The following is a 17,795-nucleotide window of genomic DNA, read 5'->3' on the forward strand; positions in this document are numbered from 1 at the left end:
TCTCTGCACCATTTCACTCGATGTGCCCTTTGTTCCTCTGAAAGTGAATGGTGCACCCAAAGGGAACAAACCTTTCTAACATGGAAATGGTCGTGTAGAAATGAATTAATAGCTGGTGCAGGGATGTGGAGGGTCTCTTCTACTTGCCGATACGTCAATCACCTCTCTTGCTGCAACATTTTCCTCACAGCTTCAATGTTTTCCTCAGTCACTGATTCAGATGGTCGCCCACAACGAGGATAGCCTTCAACTCCAAAATTTCCCCTCTGGAACTCTTTGTACCAGCGGAAAATTGTAGTCCGATGTGGACAGCATTTCCCCAGCACAGGAGTCATTTCCTCCAGGCACTGGTCAACAGTAAATCCACGAGCAAAACTGTAGCAGATAATTGCGCGATATTCACCTTTAGACCACAATGACATAAAAATTTGCTTTCAATCCCACTGCTTGGTAACAACTGGTGTGAAGGTCGCGCTTTGCTGCCTTCTAGACCAGTTTTCACCCCTCTTTTCATCCCTCACCATAACAGGGGTGTCCAGCCAACCGTTTTTGCGTATTGCAAAACTTTCCTAGTGCCCTTTGTAGAGAAGCTGGATTGGATGCGGCGGAAGTAATGGAACAGGAAAAGTGGAAGGACAGAAAGGAGTGGAGGAGGCTTGTTAACCACACCTGGGCGACTGGAGTGGGACATTGATGATGATAATGATGGTGTCAATTTTTGAGCTTTTATCATTTTATTAGTTCTTTCTTGTCATGCAGGTCTCTCATCCAAGTTGTATGTTATAATTTCTCCTAGGTACCTGGGTCTTTGCAAATGATTGCAGAAAATGAACAAGATCTAGAGATCTCTCTAAAGAAATTCAATGACCTCTTATGAAACATCAGCAAAATGAAAATAAACAAATAAAACATGAAGATAATATTGTGCAAATATGACAGAAATCAGACTGCAAACATCTGCCTGGATGGAGAAAGACTTACCTAAGTGAAACAGTTCAAATAATTGGGGAAGGCTCATCTCATCAGATGGAAGATGTAAAAATGATTTCTGCTCTCATATTGCTCAGACCAAAGAAGCCTTCAATAAGAAGAGAAGTCTACTAACGTCAAAGGCTACTTCACTTTCAGTGAGAAAACATTTCTAAAAGCTTTGTTTGGAGCATTGCAAACTACGCCTCAGAAACCTGCACTCTGTTGAAGAGGGACAAGGCAAGAATAAGAGCTTTTGAAATGTGGTTCTGGTATTGAATCCTATGAATACCATGGACAAGTAAGGTAAGAAATGAGGAAGTTTTGAATAGAGTGGGAAAATCGACGGAACCGCTGGGTTGGTCATCTATTGTGTCACTCCTAGTGCATCTTGCTGATTGAAGGAAAAGTGGAAGGGAGACCAAAAAGAGGTCGAGCCAGAACAGAATTTCTAGATGACATAAAAAGAAGGCCGCTATCAGCAAGAGCGGAAGTTATTGGGAGAAGATCATGCTGCCCACCAACCTTTGGGTTGAGGAGGAGGAGGAGAAGAAGAAGAAGAAGAAGAAGCGGAAGAAGAAGATACAAATCTATATTTAAAAATTAAAAGGAAAAAATATGTCTGAATGTTTCTAATTTTTGCCTCAGACTTGGTTTTAATTTTGGATTAGGTGTACGAGGGAAACAACAGATAGGGAATCTGCCACCTGGGTGACTGCCCTAAATGCAGATCAGTAGTGATTGATTAATAAGATGAAAATAGGTTTAGCTCAATTTTTGTCTGTTGTTTGTTTGTTTTTTCGTGTTAACGCCATGGAAAAGTGACAAAACAGAATCTAGTGGAGAGAATGCTTAACAAATATAACATCATACTGGCAGATAAAATTAATATCAAACTTCAACTGCGGTAAAGAGGAGTTGCCCTGTCAACCAGAAGAGTCCCTTTTAAAATACAGTAGAAGTCCATTACAGTGAAAATTCATAACGGCAAAAAATTTACTTGCTATAGTGGATTGTCGTTATATCTGGTTTTCGTAAAAGTCGGGAAAATTGCAAGTTATGAATCTCATTCCGTATTGACAGTTATCACATTAAATTCAGCATGAAACGGTAATCAGTTCGTTCAAAACTTGTGTTTCTGCAGATATCCATACTATGGCTTACTCGTTAAGAGTTATTTTTCCAACCCAGAGAAAACGTGAACACGTATGTTCAATTTCATTCTGAAAAATTGAAGCAGTAACACTCATGTGGCAAACAAACCTTATGTATCATGAAAATGCATTTCAACTGCCAGTAGTTCACTGTAAATTTACAAGGGAATAGCCTTTCAGAAATGTAACCAGCAGTGAGAAAATACAGTGAAACCTTGCTAGTGCATTCCACATTAACACGATTTCTTGCTTAGCACATTGTAAATTCGAAGTCCCGAATCACGTCATATTAAATCTATATCAAAATACCTCGCTTATCGCATCACAAATTTTCACTATACGTACGATCACATTTCTCCTAACCCTGAAAATGTTCGCTGTCGTCCCTTATGAAATGAACGTGATTTCCAACACGGGTTAGAGCCCTCACCACAGAAGGCACGTCAGGGAAGGTTATGCGAAAACAAGAAATGGCTCTGAATTCCTGAACTTACGCTGTAAGGGTAAATGACACCTTTGGGAAGCAAGCTGTTGGCCTCAGGAAAGTTCAATTTTGCTCTCCGGTTTTCATTGATAAAGGTGAATAACCCGCTAAGTATGTTTGTGCTTGTATTTCACATTACATTCGAAAGTTAGAAATTTATTCTGTGCTGAGTGATAGAGTGAAGGGTGGTGAATATTTGTTGTGTGATTGCCTACCTACAGATTAGGAACATAATTGTGTGAAGTTGACTAGCATGGTGCATATTTGTCTTGTGGTAGCCCAGTTATGGATGCTGAAAAAGACAAATTTAAAATCCAAGAAGTGGACAGGCATCCGCTTCTTTCAATGGTGGTGCGTTTGTTGAAACTTTTGACTCGAGTCGATCAAAGTTATTTTTCATTCAAGACAACAGTCAAAGCAAGAATAAAAGCCATAATCTCGCACATGACCGAGTTTTTTCTCCAAATAATTCAGGGTCGAAGAGTGTGACCAGAAAACAATTGCACGGTATAAATTTTATATTAGAGCCCGTATTGTCAAAGTATCAACTTGTGAAAATTTAAATTTATAATTCCACTTTTACAATACTGTAATTGTCTTTATTTGAAAGACTACATTTGATTATATTCGTGATATATGTTTTGTCCTCTTATTGGACATCTTCAGTCACATATATAAACATTGAAAATAAGGTGAGGACACGTTGAAATAAGTAAACGAAAAATCTTTAAATCTTGTGATGCGGCATGTTGACGTCTTGTCAATCTTGAATGTTAAAATGACACAGCATGACCATAATATGAAGCATGAAGTCCAGTTAAAATCCAGATTCAAATGTTGTTATATGCATAGAATTGGTCAATTATAAAACAACATGAGTGGCTATGCGAATTAAAATTGAAATAATTGATAAGGAGATTCCACCTATTCAATACCTAAGAATAAGAAATGTAGTGAATTACATTCTCATTTAATAATAATTAGAAATGGTACCGGTTTCGACCCTAGTCCAGGTCATCATCAGCCGATTAAGAAATGGAAACTGGCTTTGAACAGTTCTCCGCTATTCGTATTCATTGTGGGACTTTGCCTAGCGCTGCATGTGCCTTGCTGCCGCTAAGAGAATTGCGCACTGTTTTTCTTTTGAATGACTTGTATTTTACTTCTTCTAAGTTATACAGTGTCTACCCCCGTTCATTTCCTTTTCATATTGCCTCTTCTACTGATCCTATGCATTGTTTTCCATTTCTTAATCGGCTGATGATGACCTGGACTAGGGTCGAAACCGGTACCATTTCTAATTATTATTAAATGAGAATGTAATTCACTACATTTCTTATTCTTTGGTATTGAATAGGTGGAATCTCCTTATCAATTATTTCAAATTTAATTGTGATATTCTTCAATACGGAACAATGAAATTTTTAACTTTAAATGGCTATGCGAATAAAATTATATGCATGTTGTACATAAAATAGTGTGATGATAATGCCACATTAAAATAGCTTTCTTGATTAGATGAAGAAGATGGAGTTATGTTGATGACGAAAGTTGAACTTGATTGTGTGTTGACAATACGGGCCTATAAAAGAAAAAGGAAAATATGAGTGAGCTAAAGAAAAAATTTGACTGAAACGTAAACTGAGTGCCCATCTGGTCACTCACCTCCTTGCCCGTCCTGCGTCGACCACTCCACCTCAAGTGTTAAAGCTGAGTGACGTCCTCGAAGGTCATTGAGGACTGACTAGGAGGGGAGGTTGAGGAGAGTTTGACGTAAGGGGAGAGGTGTAAGGTAAAGCATTACTCACGCACCTTAGTGTAAAGAATTTAATGGTTATCTCCTCGAAAATATTGATTTCCTCCGATATTTCATTCAGATTATAAATCGGGTTGCATTTTTGATCAATATTTATGAAAATGTTTTCCAAACTATTCAAAAGATTTCCTTTCTTACTTAATTGGAGAATTTGAAGGTCTTGTTTTATGTCGTGAATGTATGATTGGTATCGACCATATGAGAACCGAATGCCGAGACTCTACCGTAATTTGATGCATTAACGTGTTCATTATACCTTATGTTAAAATTGCGGCCTGTCTGTCCAATATAACTGGCGGAACATTGCTGGTACTTAAATTTGTAAACTCCTGATTTCTGAAATTTGCTATTGCAGTTATTGATAGTGTACTGATTATAGAAAAGATGAGCGTTATTGTTGGTTGTCTTGAAAGAAACTTTCATATTAAGTTTCTTGAAAACATTCGTGATTTCATATATTTTACTAATGACTGTAGGTGAAAAGGGCGGAACAATCTTCTTTCTTGTTAGTATCCTTGGCTAATGTCGAAAATGATTTCTTCTCGGTTTTGCTAATGATTTTGTCCACAAATTGCCTGTTGAACCCGTTACTTTTAGCTATAAAATAAATAGTATCCAATTCATTTTTACGATCTACTTCTGACATGGGTATATTATAAGCTCTGTAAATCATACTATAGAAGGAGGCCCTCTTATGTGCAGCCGGGTGTATGGAATTTTGTCTAATTACGTTCACCGTTTGAGTGTTTTTTCTGAATATTTTATACCTAAGTTCATTAGAGTCATTAATAATTGTAATGTCAAGAAAATTTAATCTGTAAATCCATATTATTTATTTGTTCTTTAATTGGAGTTCATCACTGCTAATAATTACTTTACCTTTAATGGCCAGATATATAAACAGGAAGGTCTTCCCATAGGGAATTATGGTGCAAATTTATATGGATTTTCTTGAAAATAATAAAATCAAAAACATTAAGGGAATAATATGCTGGTTAAGATACGAAGACGACACGTTTACAATAATTGAACATAGCATTACTAATGAAGAGGAGGTATTAGAACATTCAATGTTGTCATTTAATCTTCTTATGCTATTTTTAAGGACACTTTCTCTCAAGGCACTGATACTTTATCTATGTATGAATTTTTTATCTAAACAGTGTTGGCTGAAGATGTTATTAATATACGAAACACGTACCACTTTTAACCAATAAGTTGCCATAAGTAACAAATGTATCGACATGGTGGCAACTAAAAAATACTTATAGTTGTGAATACGTTAAAAGTGCGATACGGACCATGAAGTTGATTTATTGATCTTTCTTTTACTCGTAATATTACTCCCTATCTCTTATATTATGTCTCTTATTTCTCATATAATAGACCCGAGTTGTTACACACATTCCAATGCACCATGTTCGATTGAATAAAATTTACTGTCCACATAATAATAATAGTAATGTTAATGGCATTACGTCCCACTAACTATTTTTTTAATGGTTTTCGGAGACTCAGAGATGCCGGAATTTAGTCCCACAGGAGTTCTTTTATGTGCCAGTAAATCTACTGATATGAGGCTGAAGCATTTGAGCACTTTCAAATACCACCAAATTGAGGAAGGATCAAACCTGCCAAGCTGGGGTCAGAAGGTCACTGCCTCAACCATCTGATCCACTCAGCTCAGCATTTACCCACATAATATTTCTCTTTTATTTCTAATAAGTAAGTCTACAGAACCCTTAAAACCCAGCAGCTGTTCCAATGGTGACAGCCTACTGCCAAAATTTTTGTCAGTTAAACAGAGAACGTATCAACACAGATCTTTTACATCCCAACAATGCTGACATTTCGAGAGTCTTCCACACTTCCGAAATACAACTTTTGCTGGGTTTGGACCAGTGGTCTTGGGATTTCACAGACCTACACTCTACCACTGATTCACAGATGGAGCTACAACAAACAAGCCGACAACCAAATCGTTCAAACCTCTTTTTGAAGAAGATGACAAGAGCATCTTTGTAGACATCTTCAACTGGGGTAGTGCTCTCCTTAGGCTGCGACAAATGCTGGGAGCACCGTGCCAAGAAGGTACAACACAGAGACATCTGGACACTCATTTCTTGGTACACCACAGATGGCCGCTCTCCCTTGTCCATAAGGCAAGTAAGCACATCAGCCAAGAGTCGCTGGTCGACACCCGATGTGGAGCAAAACCGCTTCACTGCTGATAACTTTTTGATACACGCTCTGTAAAACAAACCATAAATCGACAAAATTAAAATAATAGAAAATTATGTGCATGGTGTACTCAGCAAGCTGCAAGTCACACTTCCTATCAGATCTTTACTGGGATATAATGCAAGGAGAGACATATATACCAGAGTATTACTCTCAATATTTAAAGAGTTACATCAGTTGTTATACGTAGGCAAGTCAATAAGTATCTGCAATTTTGCTATAATTGGGAACATGCATCATTTTCAAAAATATTTTTTTTGAAAAGTACACCAATGAAATAGTACGTAAACGTGTTGCATTGTGGTATGTTGCCTTGTTTTCTACCATTAAAAAAATATTTAATAGTGCCTTTCCGCAAGGCGAGTGAAACGGCCTCTGACGTAAGCGGCGCGCTGTGACGTCACGATCCAGTACCGCATGGAGCTCTACCAGCCGTTGTGCATCAGCCGTTGCTAAAAGCCGATTGTTTATTATTCATGATCGCGAATAACTTCGAAATGACAGAAGAAAGGTTCAAAACAGCACAGTCAGATAATCTACCATGTGTAGATGTCATCATTCTTGAAAAAATGTGACTTTTGTGGCCGCAGAAATTCGCGAATAACAAGCAAGTTTGTAAGTGGCGTCTTTTATATACGTGCAATGTACTGTAACCCATAGTATTAGGATAACAACGAACCTGGATAGATATCACATCACTTTCAACATTTCCTTCTAGACTGATTCCCCTATTAAAGAATAACATTACATTTTCGGGCTTTCAGCATTAGTAAAGTAAGAAATCGGATTTCAGCACTAACATAAACATATAGGTAGCATTATAGTACTAGTCCGCTTCTGTGGTGTAGTGGTTAATGTGTGCCACTCCCGGAGGCCCGGTTGAAAACAAATAGTACGAGAGCTGGAACGGGGTCTACTCAGCCTCGGGAGGTCAACTGAGTAGAAGGGTTTCGAATCCCACCTCAGCCATCCTCGAAGTGGTTTTTCGTATTTTCCTACTTCTCCTCCAGGCACCTAAGGCCACGGCCGTTTCCTTCCCTCTTCCTTGTCTATCCCTTCCGATCCTCCCATCCTCCAACAAGGCCCCTGTTGAGCATAACAGGTGAGGCCGCCTGGGCGAGGTAATGGCCCTCCTCACCAGTTTCATCACCATACTCAAAGTCTCACGTTCCAGGACACTGCCCTTGAGGTGGTAGAGGTGAAATCCCTCGCTGAGTCCGAGAGAAAACCAACCCTGAAGGATAAACTGATTAAGAAAGAAAGAAAGAAGGAAAGAAAGAAAGAAAGAAAGATCATAGTACTATAGGGCTATAATCTATCATTCCCAAAAAAATATATATTTATGGTTGGGACAACTGGCCTACCCACTTCCGGGGCCCATGAAAGAGAATTAAATATCTTTGTGGAGGGAAAAAGTTAAACATGATAAAGATAAATATGACTTCATCTAGTTTTCACAAGTCGGGCTGAGTGGTTCAGACTGTTGCGGTGCTGGCCTTCTGACCCCAACTTGGCAGGTTCGATCCTGGTTCAGTCCGGTGGTAGTTGAAGGTGCTCAAATACGTCAACCTCGTGTCGGTAGATTTACTGGCACGTAAAAGAACTCCTGCAGGACTAAATTCCTGCACATCGGTGTCTCCGAAAATTGTAGAAGTAGTTAGCGGGGCGTGAAGCCAATAACATTAATTACATTTGGCTTTTAACAAGCTGAGCATATCAGGAAAGAAAAGTGTCCTGGTGACATTTTAGTCGCTCAATGCAGGAATGTCTTTGGGTGCTGTGACTTTTACTTTTTTTTTTTTTTACGTCACACCGTCACATATAGGTCTTATGGCGACGATGGGACAGGAAAGGCCTAGGAATGGGAACAAAGCGGCCGTGGCCCTAGGTACAGCCTCAGTATTTGCCTGGTGTGAAAATGGGAAACCACGGAAAACCATCTTCCGGGCTGCCGGCAGTGGGGTTCAAAACTCACTATCTCCCGGATGCGAGCTCACAGCTGCGCGCTCCTAACCGCACGGCCAACTCGCGCGGTATTTTTACCCTTCGGTTTATTAACTTGGCTTGTTTAACCTAAATCTTAGGCTAAGTTTGATAATATTTTAAACACCTACATCACTATTTTCACCTGTGTGCAATTATGTTATTTATTTCATTAATATTATGATAATTATTATAATTGAGCATTGTTAACTTATGAGACACCAACAGACAAGCATTGGTTTTGTGTAGAGTTATACATTTGTTAAATTCACGTTGTTTCCTTTCATGATGTACACGCCTATCCTTTGTTACATTATGGAGTATTTAGATATAGCCTAAATTTCTTTACCAATTAAGCTCTTCAATAAAGACATACATAACTGTCCTATGCCAAGATAGAGCTGTCAAAATGGTTCATAACCCCTTTGATTTTTATCTTGACATGGATCACCCAAAACATAGGTTAGGTTTGGAGTATATTTTAATAATCAGCATTATTTAATGCACTGTTTATTACTTTCATATTCCAAGATGTAATTGAAGCATTTAAATAAAGCATCATACATTAAAATTTAAAGTTTTACCACTAGAACAGCTGACATGGAAAAGTGATTTGAAAATTCAAACAAATTCATCTTACGTTAAAATCTTAAAAAAAAAATAAACTGTAGACTTTTCCGATATATCACCAGCATTTCTCCGGCTCGCCAAAATCCATTTCTCCCTAGTTTTAGCGTCTTTGGAACATTTATAAACAATTTGTTTGGTACGGTATGCGATGTGCTATTGCACATCGGAACTGTACACCATTTATAAGTTTTCTGCCTCACTGTCTGCGCAGGATTCATTTTAAGTCTAAAATATACCACTCAGATTATTATCCAATGTATAGACCTCGAATTTAACTATACCAGACACTAACGTAAAGTAGAAATACGCGAAATGTATCCTGCTTCTCACAGCACACTATGTGTTATTTCGTCTGCTAATTCAGTCAACCTGTACGATGACGTCAGACCAATGAGATCGCGTACTTGCGTGACGTGATATTTTCGTAGATTTTTATCATGTTTGGAGTTATTATTTGTACATTCTGATCACATTTTTGAATTCTGCATGAAATTTTGAATCAGATTAACATATTTTTAATTAAAACACCGGATCATGCATGTTCCCTATTGTCTTTAGGTTGGCTCTATGGCATTGTGCGCTCACCAGCCGCTAAATGGCACAGCTGTCTACGTCTGTGCTAGGTTTCAGCGTTATTAGATCAGTACACCTTGCGCTGTTGTGACATGAAGATGGCCACGCAACTCTCCGCTTGCACCAAGCAAGAACAGCGTTCCGTAATCCGTTTTTTATGGTCTGAGAGTGTACCAGGAGCAGAAATTCATAGAAGATTTTCAGCACAATACAGGGACAGTGTTTAGCAACAGCGAAGTGTTTGCTAGTGGATTGAACAGTTCAAAAGGGATTGCACGAGCGTGAAGGATGAGGAAAGATCTGGGCGCTCAACTGCAGCCGTAACTGTGCCAATATTGAACAAGTGCATGATATGATCCTGAATAACAGATGAGTGACTGTTAATGACGTGGAAAACCATATGCACATTAGCCATGGTTCTGCATATGAAATCACGCATAACAGGCTTAAATTTTCACAAAGTCTGTTCGAGATGGGTTCTAAAACAACACAACGAAGAGCAGAAGCTGGTCAGCACCTACTGGACCGTCATGCTAACAAACGGATCATCACTGGAGATGAAACATGGGTTTACCACTTCGAATCAGAGAGCAAATGTCAGCATCCTGGATCCCCAGTCAAAAAAAAAAAAAAGAAAATCAAGAATCAACCTTCTGCAGGAAAAGTGAAGCTCAGTGTTTTGGGACTCTCTAGGGCCAAGCCTGGAACATTACCAGGAAAATGGGGAAATAGTAAACAGTGAACGTTACAGTGATACTCTGGTAAACAAGCTGAAACCTGCAATTTGCAACGAACGCAAAGGTCGATTGTCGGAAGGAGTTCTTTTTTGCATGACAATGCACGCCCACACCGTATGATACAGAAGAGTAGAAGAGACAAAACAAGGAATGAGAAAATCCGGGAAGAAACTGGAGTGGAAAAAATTAATGATAGAATAGAGAAGAGCTGACTAAGATGGTTTGGGCACATAAAGCGAATGAGTGACGAAAGAATGCCAAAAAAGGTGATGGAAACGCAAATACAAGGAAGGAGAGGCCGTGGACGACCACGATTGAGACGGAAGCATAAAATCCAATGCAGTATTATAGAAAGAAACCTGCGTTGAAGGAGGAGTGGTGGAAAGACCGAAGAAAGTGGAGAGGAACCATGTTTGCCCCTACCTGGCTACAGCTGGATAAAGGGAAATGATGATGATGAGTGAAATATGCAGAAGCGCCCTTTATGGAATCTTCATTCCCCATTTCATCTTCATAATGTCTCTGCAACTTTTCTTTATTTATATTGGAATAATTTGTAACCTGAGTTAACAATGCTAATTTGTCTGTAATAGTCACAATTTTTTACATCACCTTTTTTATTTTTATGAATATGCAAAACTATTGCTTTCTGCTCGGTTGTCTCCATTCGATTTAGAAAACTGAGGAATATTTGTTTGAATGGTTCACTGAAGTATTTGAACAATTCAGAAGTTATTGCATCTTCTCCACGTGCTTTACGGTTCATAAGTTTCTTCAAGGTTACAGATTCTATTTGATTGTTGTTAGATATTGGCAAAGTCAACACTTCACCTTCTGAATGTGTCCAAAGTGTCTACAAATATTTAAGCTGTTCATTTTTTTTTTTTTTTTTGCTAGGGGTTTTACGTCGCACCGACACAGATAGGTCTTATGGCGACGATGGGATGGGAAAGGCCTAGGAGTTGGAAGGAAGCGGCTGTGGCCTTAATTAAGGTACAGCCCCAGCATTTGCCTGGTGTGAAAATGGGAAACCACGGAAAACCATCTTCAGGGCTGCCAATAGTGGGATTCGAACCTACTATCTCCCGGATGCAAGCTCACAGCCGCGCGCCTCTACGCGCACGGCCAACTCGCCCGGTAAGCTATTCATTTGATGGTAGTGCATTGAGTCATGTATCTTCCCTTGTTTCCTTATTTCATTTCTTCAGAATTTTGTTTGTTTGTGGTCTTGTAAAGTCTTGTTTCTAATGTTGATACAAAATTTTCCCAGCTATTTCTATGTTTCCATTTTACTTCCCCTTTTCCTACTGCTCTCTCGCGCGGCTGTGAGCTTGCATCCGGGACATAGTAGGTTCGAATCCCACTATCGGCAGCCCTGAAGATGGTTTTTCGTGGTTTCACATTTTCACACCAGGCAAATGCTGGGGCTGTACCTTAATTAAGGCCACGGCCGCTTCCTTCCAACTCCTAGGCCTTTCCTATCCCATCGTCGCCATAAGACCTATCTGTGTCGGTGTGACGTAAAGCCCCTAGCAAAAAAAAATAAAACTGCTCTCTTATGACTGTAAATCAATTTAACTTCTATTTTACCAGTTGAAAAAAAATCCTGTAAGCTTCTCTTTTATCTGATATAACCTTTCTAATTTCTTCATCCCGTATTCTCAGGCCTTTATTTCTTTTCCTGGTTCAAAGCTGAGCTAATATTTGACCATTCGCCCTCAACATTAGTACTCTGAATTAGGTTATAAGTCTATTTTGATAGAGTTAATTTATGCTAGGGTCTCTTAAAAAGGCCAACTTTGTAACACGCGTGCAATTGACGTATTTCATATCCCTTACCTGACACGATTTTCCAAGGGCTTCTGGTGTTCATCTCGGATGCAGAACTCGAGCAGTGCAAACAAAGGCATGATCATATCAATACACAGAGCCAACGACGGCTCTGTACCAAGGTACACTTCTAGCAGATCTATAACCCTGAAACATAACAAGAAAAAAGACAGTTAAGTATCTATTGGAAAGGAACAAACAAGTATCTCACTACACTGACAGGCAAAATTAATGGATCATTTACATTTTCTAAGCAAAAAGCATGTTAAATTGTGAAACATTGTTTTATTATTTACATTGATTATTTTCATGAAAAATTATCTAAGTAATATTATCTGTGTGTTGTTACTACCCTTGGTTACTTAGATAATTTTGAGAATTCAAGTGATCCATTAATTTCGCCGGTCAGTATATTTGCTTGACGTTGCACCGAAACAGATAGGGCTTATGGTGTATATATGTAAATTACTCTAACTGATGATGTGCCCTAGCGGATGAAACATCCACTAGTTTAAGGTAACAACATGTATTGAACAGGCAGATCCTCAAATAGAATATTTGAGTGTATTCTTAAATATTTTCAACTTGATTTCAAGTCAATACGGATGTTATAATGGAGCTGTTAAAGCTTGTTTCTTGTAATATGTGATGAGAAAAAGGAGACTGACCTTTTATGGACATATCAAAAGAATGAACCCTGAGAGATTGGCCAACAGGATACTTCTTCTGCAGGAAAGGTGGAAAAAACAACCGGGATGGCTTACACACGTGCACAATGACTTGGCAGAAATAGGTATCAAGGAGGAGGATATAAAAGAAAGGACATCATTTAGGAAGAAGGTTGCAGGATTGAGGGATGCGTCTGAAGAGCAACATGCGAAGCCACGGAACATCTCGGTGGAAGAACGAGCAAGAAGAAGTCAAAGACTCAAGAATCTTTGGCGAGAGTGTAAAGAGAAGGGTATCAATCTGCGTGACAGATGGAAGATTGTGTAAACGTGGCCCACAGGTGGCCGTATCGATTAATAATAATGTTATTCCTAGATGTCTAACTGTTTTACAGTGGTTTAATTTTGTGGCTATTCAGGTCTTTCTAGTTTAATGTAATAATAATGTTAATTTTAAGGTTCTCAAGAAACCTTACAAACATATATTTTAGATTGCTTTTAAGTACATTTCATGATTATACATTTTTAAAGGTCTAGATATGTCAAGAGGTATTAGAATATGTGAGCTGATGAATAAAATTACAGGTTTTTGAAACACGTACTCTTAGAATTAATGTAGCTTAAACAACAATCTTTGTATTTGTTTATTTAGGTACTGACAGGGCGGATCCAATAAAAGAAATAATAAAAATATGCACCATCACGAAAGTGAAATTATTCAAACGATAGCATCAGTAGTGATATAACAAACCAGCAGAGTCTACAAACGATATATAGATGGTCTCACTGCAAACGAGTCTAAGATCCATCAATCATTAGCTAGCATCAGCTGTTTTATTTATGTAATGAAACACAGACAGCACAGAGCGTATCATAACTTGACATTGGAAATGAAGTACGGCAGTAATTATTGGTCAAAGGAAACATTACCAAGACTGTATTGATACTACTGTATTCCAGTAAAACTTCCTGTGTAACTTCAATATTTTGACTTATTTCCATCCAATGCAAAAATTATGTTCATTGTTCCTCAGTTTCTTCCCAGATTATAACATCATGATAACAGTATGCAACGGTATGATGATAAATGGGGTTAAAGGACAGGTTATGAGTTTCACAAATAAGAGTACTCTTAGTTATAATTACTGTGTTGATGGGGTGAACGTTTCATATGGGAATGGAGAAATGGCGTGGAATGAGATTAGTAGATGAATAAGTTTGAGTGGTGTCTTTATAAGGAGAGACCTTCATTGGGGTAATATCATAAATGGGAGAGATCTTCATTGGGGTAATCTCAAAAATAGGATTGTAAATAAAGGGTACAGATCTCTGCACATGGTTATGAAGATGTTTAGGGGTTTAGGGGTTGTAGTAAGGATGTAAAGGAGAGGGCATATAAGTCTCTGGTAGGACCCCAACTAGAGTATGGTTCCAGTATATGGGACCCTCACCAGGATTACTTGATTCACGTATGTATGTGTATGTTGTGTATTCAGCCCGAAGGCTGGTTTGATCCTCTGCAGTTCCGCCAACAGCTGTCATAAATAGCCTAGGCGTCACTGAAGAGGCGTACTAGGGAAATGAGGAGTGAGGTAGTTTCCCGCTGCTTTCCTCACCGAGCAAGCCGTTGCTATTTGTCCAGCACAAATCTCACATGGACGGGATTTGAACCACGGAACCCAGCGGTGAGAGGCAGGCGTGCTGCCGCCTGAGCCACGGAGGCTCTTTTGATTCCCATAGGGAACCTGAAATATTTGTCCCGAATAAGTAAATTTATGTTTCAGTATGTTCCGAGCTGTCAGTGGAGAGATGGAGTGGAATGCCATTAGTAGACAAATAAGTTTGAGTGGTGTCTTTAAAAGTAGGAATAATCACAATATGAAAATAGAGTTGGAATTCAAGAGGACAAATTGGGGCAAGTATTCGTTTATAGGAAGGGGAGTCAGGGATTGCAATAACTTACCAAGAGAGATGTTCAATAAATTTCCAAATTTCTTTGCAATCATTTAAGAAAAGGCTAGGAAAACCACAGATATGGAATCTGCCACCCAGGCGACTGCCCTAAATGCAGATCAGTAGTGATTGATTGATTGATTGATTGATGATCATCAGCGAAAGCCGAAGGTTTTCTTGATGTTCTTCATTATGTCAAACACACACAATTAAAATTCTCAATGACTCACACGTGGGACTGCAAAATTAATAAAAGAAGGTGGTGTGTTCTCAACTGAAGAAAGAATGTCGGCATATGAGACGACGAAGAAATATTGGAAACATAGAAAAGCTAAATTTTCTTTGTATAATTGACTGGAGTGGTCATATGTTGACCAATATAAAAAATAAATAAATTCCCATGGTTCAGAGGCTGGATGTTTGTTCTGTCCCAAAAATTCCAGCAACTCGCACACCATACACAACATAATCCTCCACCACACTAACTTGCAGTTTCCAATACATGGCAGATGCTGACCTACCTCATCGGAGAGTCTGCCCTGAAAGGACTGTACCAGACTTGCAACAGACAGACAAAGTTATTATTGCTACTTCTCACTCTCGATTAATTCTTCAATATTTGGACACTTCTATTACAACATAACTTGTAGGTGTGCATTTTCAGTGTCGCACCAGCCATGAGGCCGATGACTTAACCACCTGACTACAGGCCCACATTTCTGCTGAAACACATGGAGCATGGAAAACCCGTGAGACAGGTTGACAGATTACTGTGAAACGATGTAATTCCCCTAACTACAGAGGAATGAAAAACAAGCCAGTCGACTACAGGACACAAACACACCTGACTCGGAAATGTGTCAAGGCTCTGTCATCTTTAGACTGTTTCTTCTTGTCAGGACGGGCCATCCTCATCATCTTGAATGCTTGAGAAAGGGCTGCATCCATCCGTTTTCCCTCTTCTTCATTTATTTCATCCATATCGACAGATTCCTACAACAAAGAACACATTGAAATATTAAAAATGGAGGAGAGGAACAGTGTTTATTGAATATTCACAGCATATTGTTGCTGAATTTTAGAAGCAAGTTTGAATTAAAGCAACAATGTAACAACAACTGGTTCACATATTGGGAGTGATAATGCCCTATTTGTTCTGATATGAAATATATTTGCAGAGAACTACGTAGAAATTGACAACTTGACAGCGTCCTTTCTGATAGAACAAACAACAGGACTGCTTCAGGGGGATCCGTTGAGCCTACTCCTGTTCAACATAGCGACTGTGGACGCAATCAGGAGAGTAAGTGCAGAGAATGTAAAAATTTATTGTCTATGCGGATGATATGGCAATTATTGCGTCTTCGTCCAGTGAAGATCTACAGCTTTTGATAGATTAGTGGAATGGGCAGGTAGAAACGATTTACAGCTGAATGCAAGTAAAACAGTAGTCTTGACATTCAGACGAGGAGGGAAGATTGTACTGAAAGACAAAATTTATTTTTTAAGAGTGAGAGATTATCAACGCCCGCCTCCTTTAAGTACCTGGGAATGACTCTACAGGCCACGAGTACCACTTTCACGCTACATATAAAAGACAAGGTCGCTGCTGCGATAATAGCCATGAATGAAATCAAGCATCTGCGGAGTCTCTCAGTGGATACAGCGATGAAGCTCTTTAAAGTGAAGATCTCACCAATAGTGAGTTACGGACTACATCTAATATGGGACCATCTTACCAAGAGTAATTTATGAGATTTAGAGAAGACGAAAGCCATTTAAAGAAAGTTCTAAGCTTAATGAAATTTACTTCCTAACGATTGGGTACGAACTAGCAAGAGAAAGGTTCTTCATAGAGGACCTGCGAGAGTTTATGCTACTACATTCTACACCTGCCTACAACAGTGTTCTACAAGAACTTCATTCAAAGAAAAAGGAAATACGGAACACGTTTTATACCAAGGATGCCAGATGACTCAAGATTGGAAACAATCAAATTATGAGCGACATGTCATGACTAGAGTTTGTGATTTTTAGCATTTGCGATAAATGCGAAATATGTCGAAACTTTGTCAGTGTATGTGCCTTCGTCTTATATGACCCGTACGAGTGGTTTTTAGCGATTTCGAATTAGCGATAAAATGCGAAATAGATGCGAAACTCGCAGTTTTATACGAAATAAAAATATATCTTTTTAAAAACGATGCATTTTTCTTAAAAATAAGATATATGTTGATATTTATTTCAGGAGAAATAATTATTACGGCGCCCATTGCGATCGTAAAGCGGTAACATGCTTTGACGGACACTTCCGTCCTGCTGCACGGAACGTTTATAAGTTCATTATCGCAATTAGCTGGTCGGAGTTCTCTTTGTTTTGAAGCCTACCTGATTGATGTCAGATGATACCTGAAGCTATTTTCTCTGTGTAAATAGTAACTCTGAGCTGAAATACGGAAAATAAAAAAGCACCTCATTTTGCCGCTCGTTGTAAACAATCATGGCGGCATCCAAGCGCGGCATGGATGAGTTTATTGCCGCAGCTGGTTTGAAAATAGTGATGTTGAAAGTGGAAATGATTCTCTGGAGAGTGAAAATACTTCTTCTTCTTCAACTGACAGTGATGAAAGTGATTGTGATTTCAGTTCTTAGATGATAGTGCCAACTGAAACTACGAGACAAAACCAGAATGCAACAAGAACGAGTGAGAAGTCTAGTTTTTAATTTTTTTGCTAGTTGCTTTACGTTGCACTGACA

The 17,795-nt window shown here is 38.8% G+C and overlaps 1 protein-coding gene across 1 annotated transcript in view; it reads right to left on the minus strand.

Moving 5' to 3' along the window:
* The window catches only part of Mybbp1A (MYB binding protein 1a), a 114,114-nt gene that overhangs the window by 24,702 nt on the left and 71,617 nt on the right, over positions 1–17,795 (minus strand). The window contains exons 13-15 of the mRNA XM_067159573.2: positions 15,883–16,031; positions 12,427–12,564; positions 6,413–6,673 (exon numbers count right to left, since the gene is read on the minus strand). Coding sequence (XP_067015674.2) covers positions 6,413–6,673; positions 12,427–12,564; positions 15,883–16,031 — 548 coding nt within the window. The remainder of the gene's footprint in view (positions 1–6,412; positions 6,674–12,426; positions 12,565–15,882; positions 16,032–17,795) is intronic.

This window comes from Anabrus simplex, chromosome X (assembly GCF_040414725.1).
Source record: "Anabrus simplex isolate iqAnaSimp1 chromosome X, ASM4041472v1, whole genome shotgun sequence".
Lineage (NCBI taxonomy): Eukaryota > Metazoa > Arthropoda > Insecta > Orthoptera > Tettigoniidae > Anabrus > Anabrus simplex.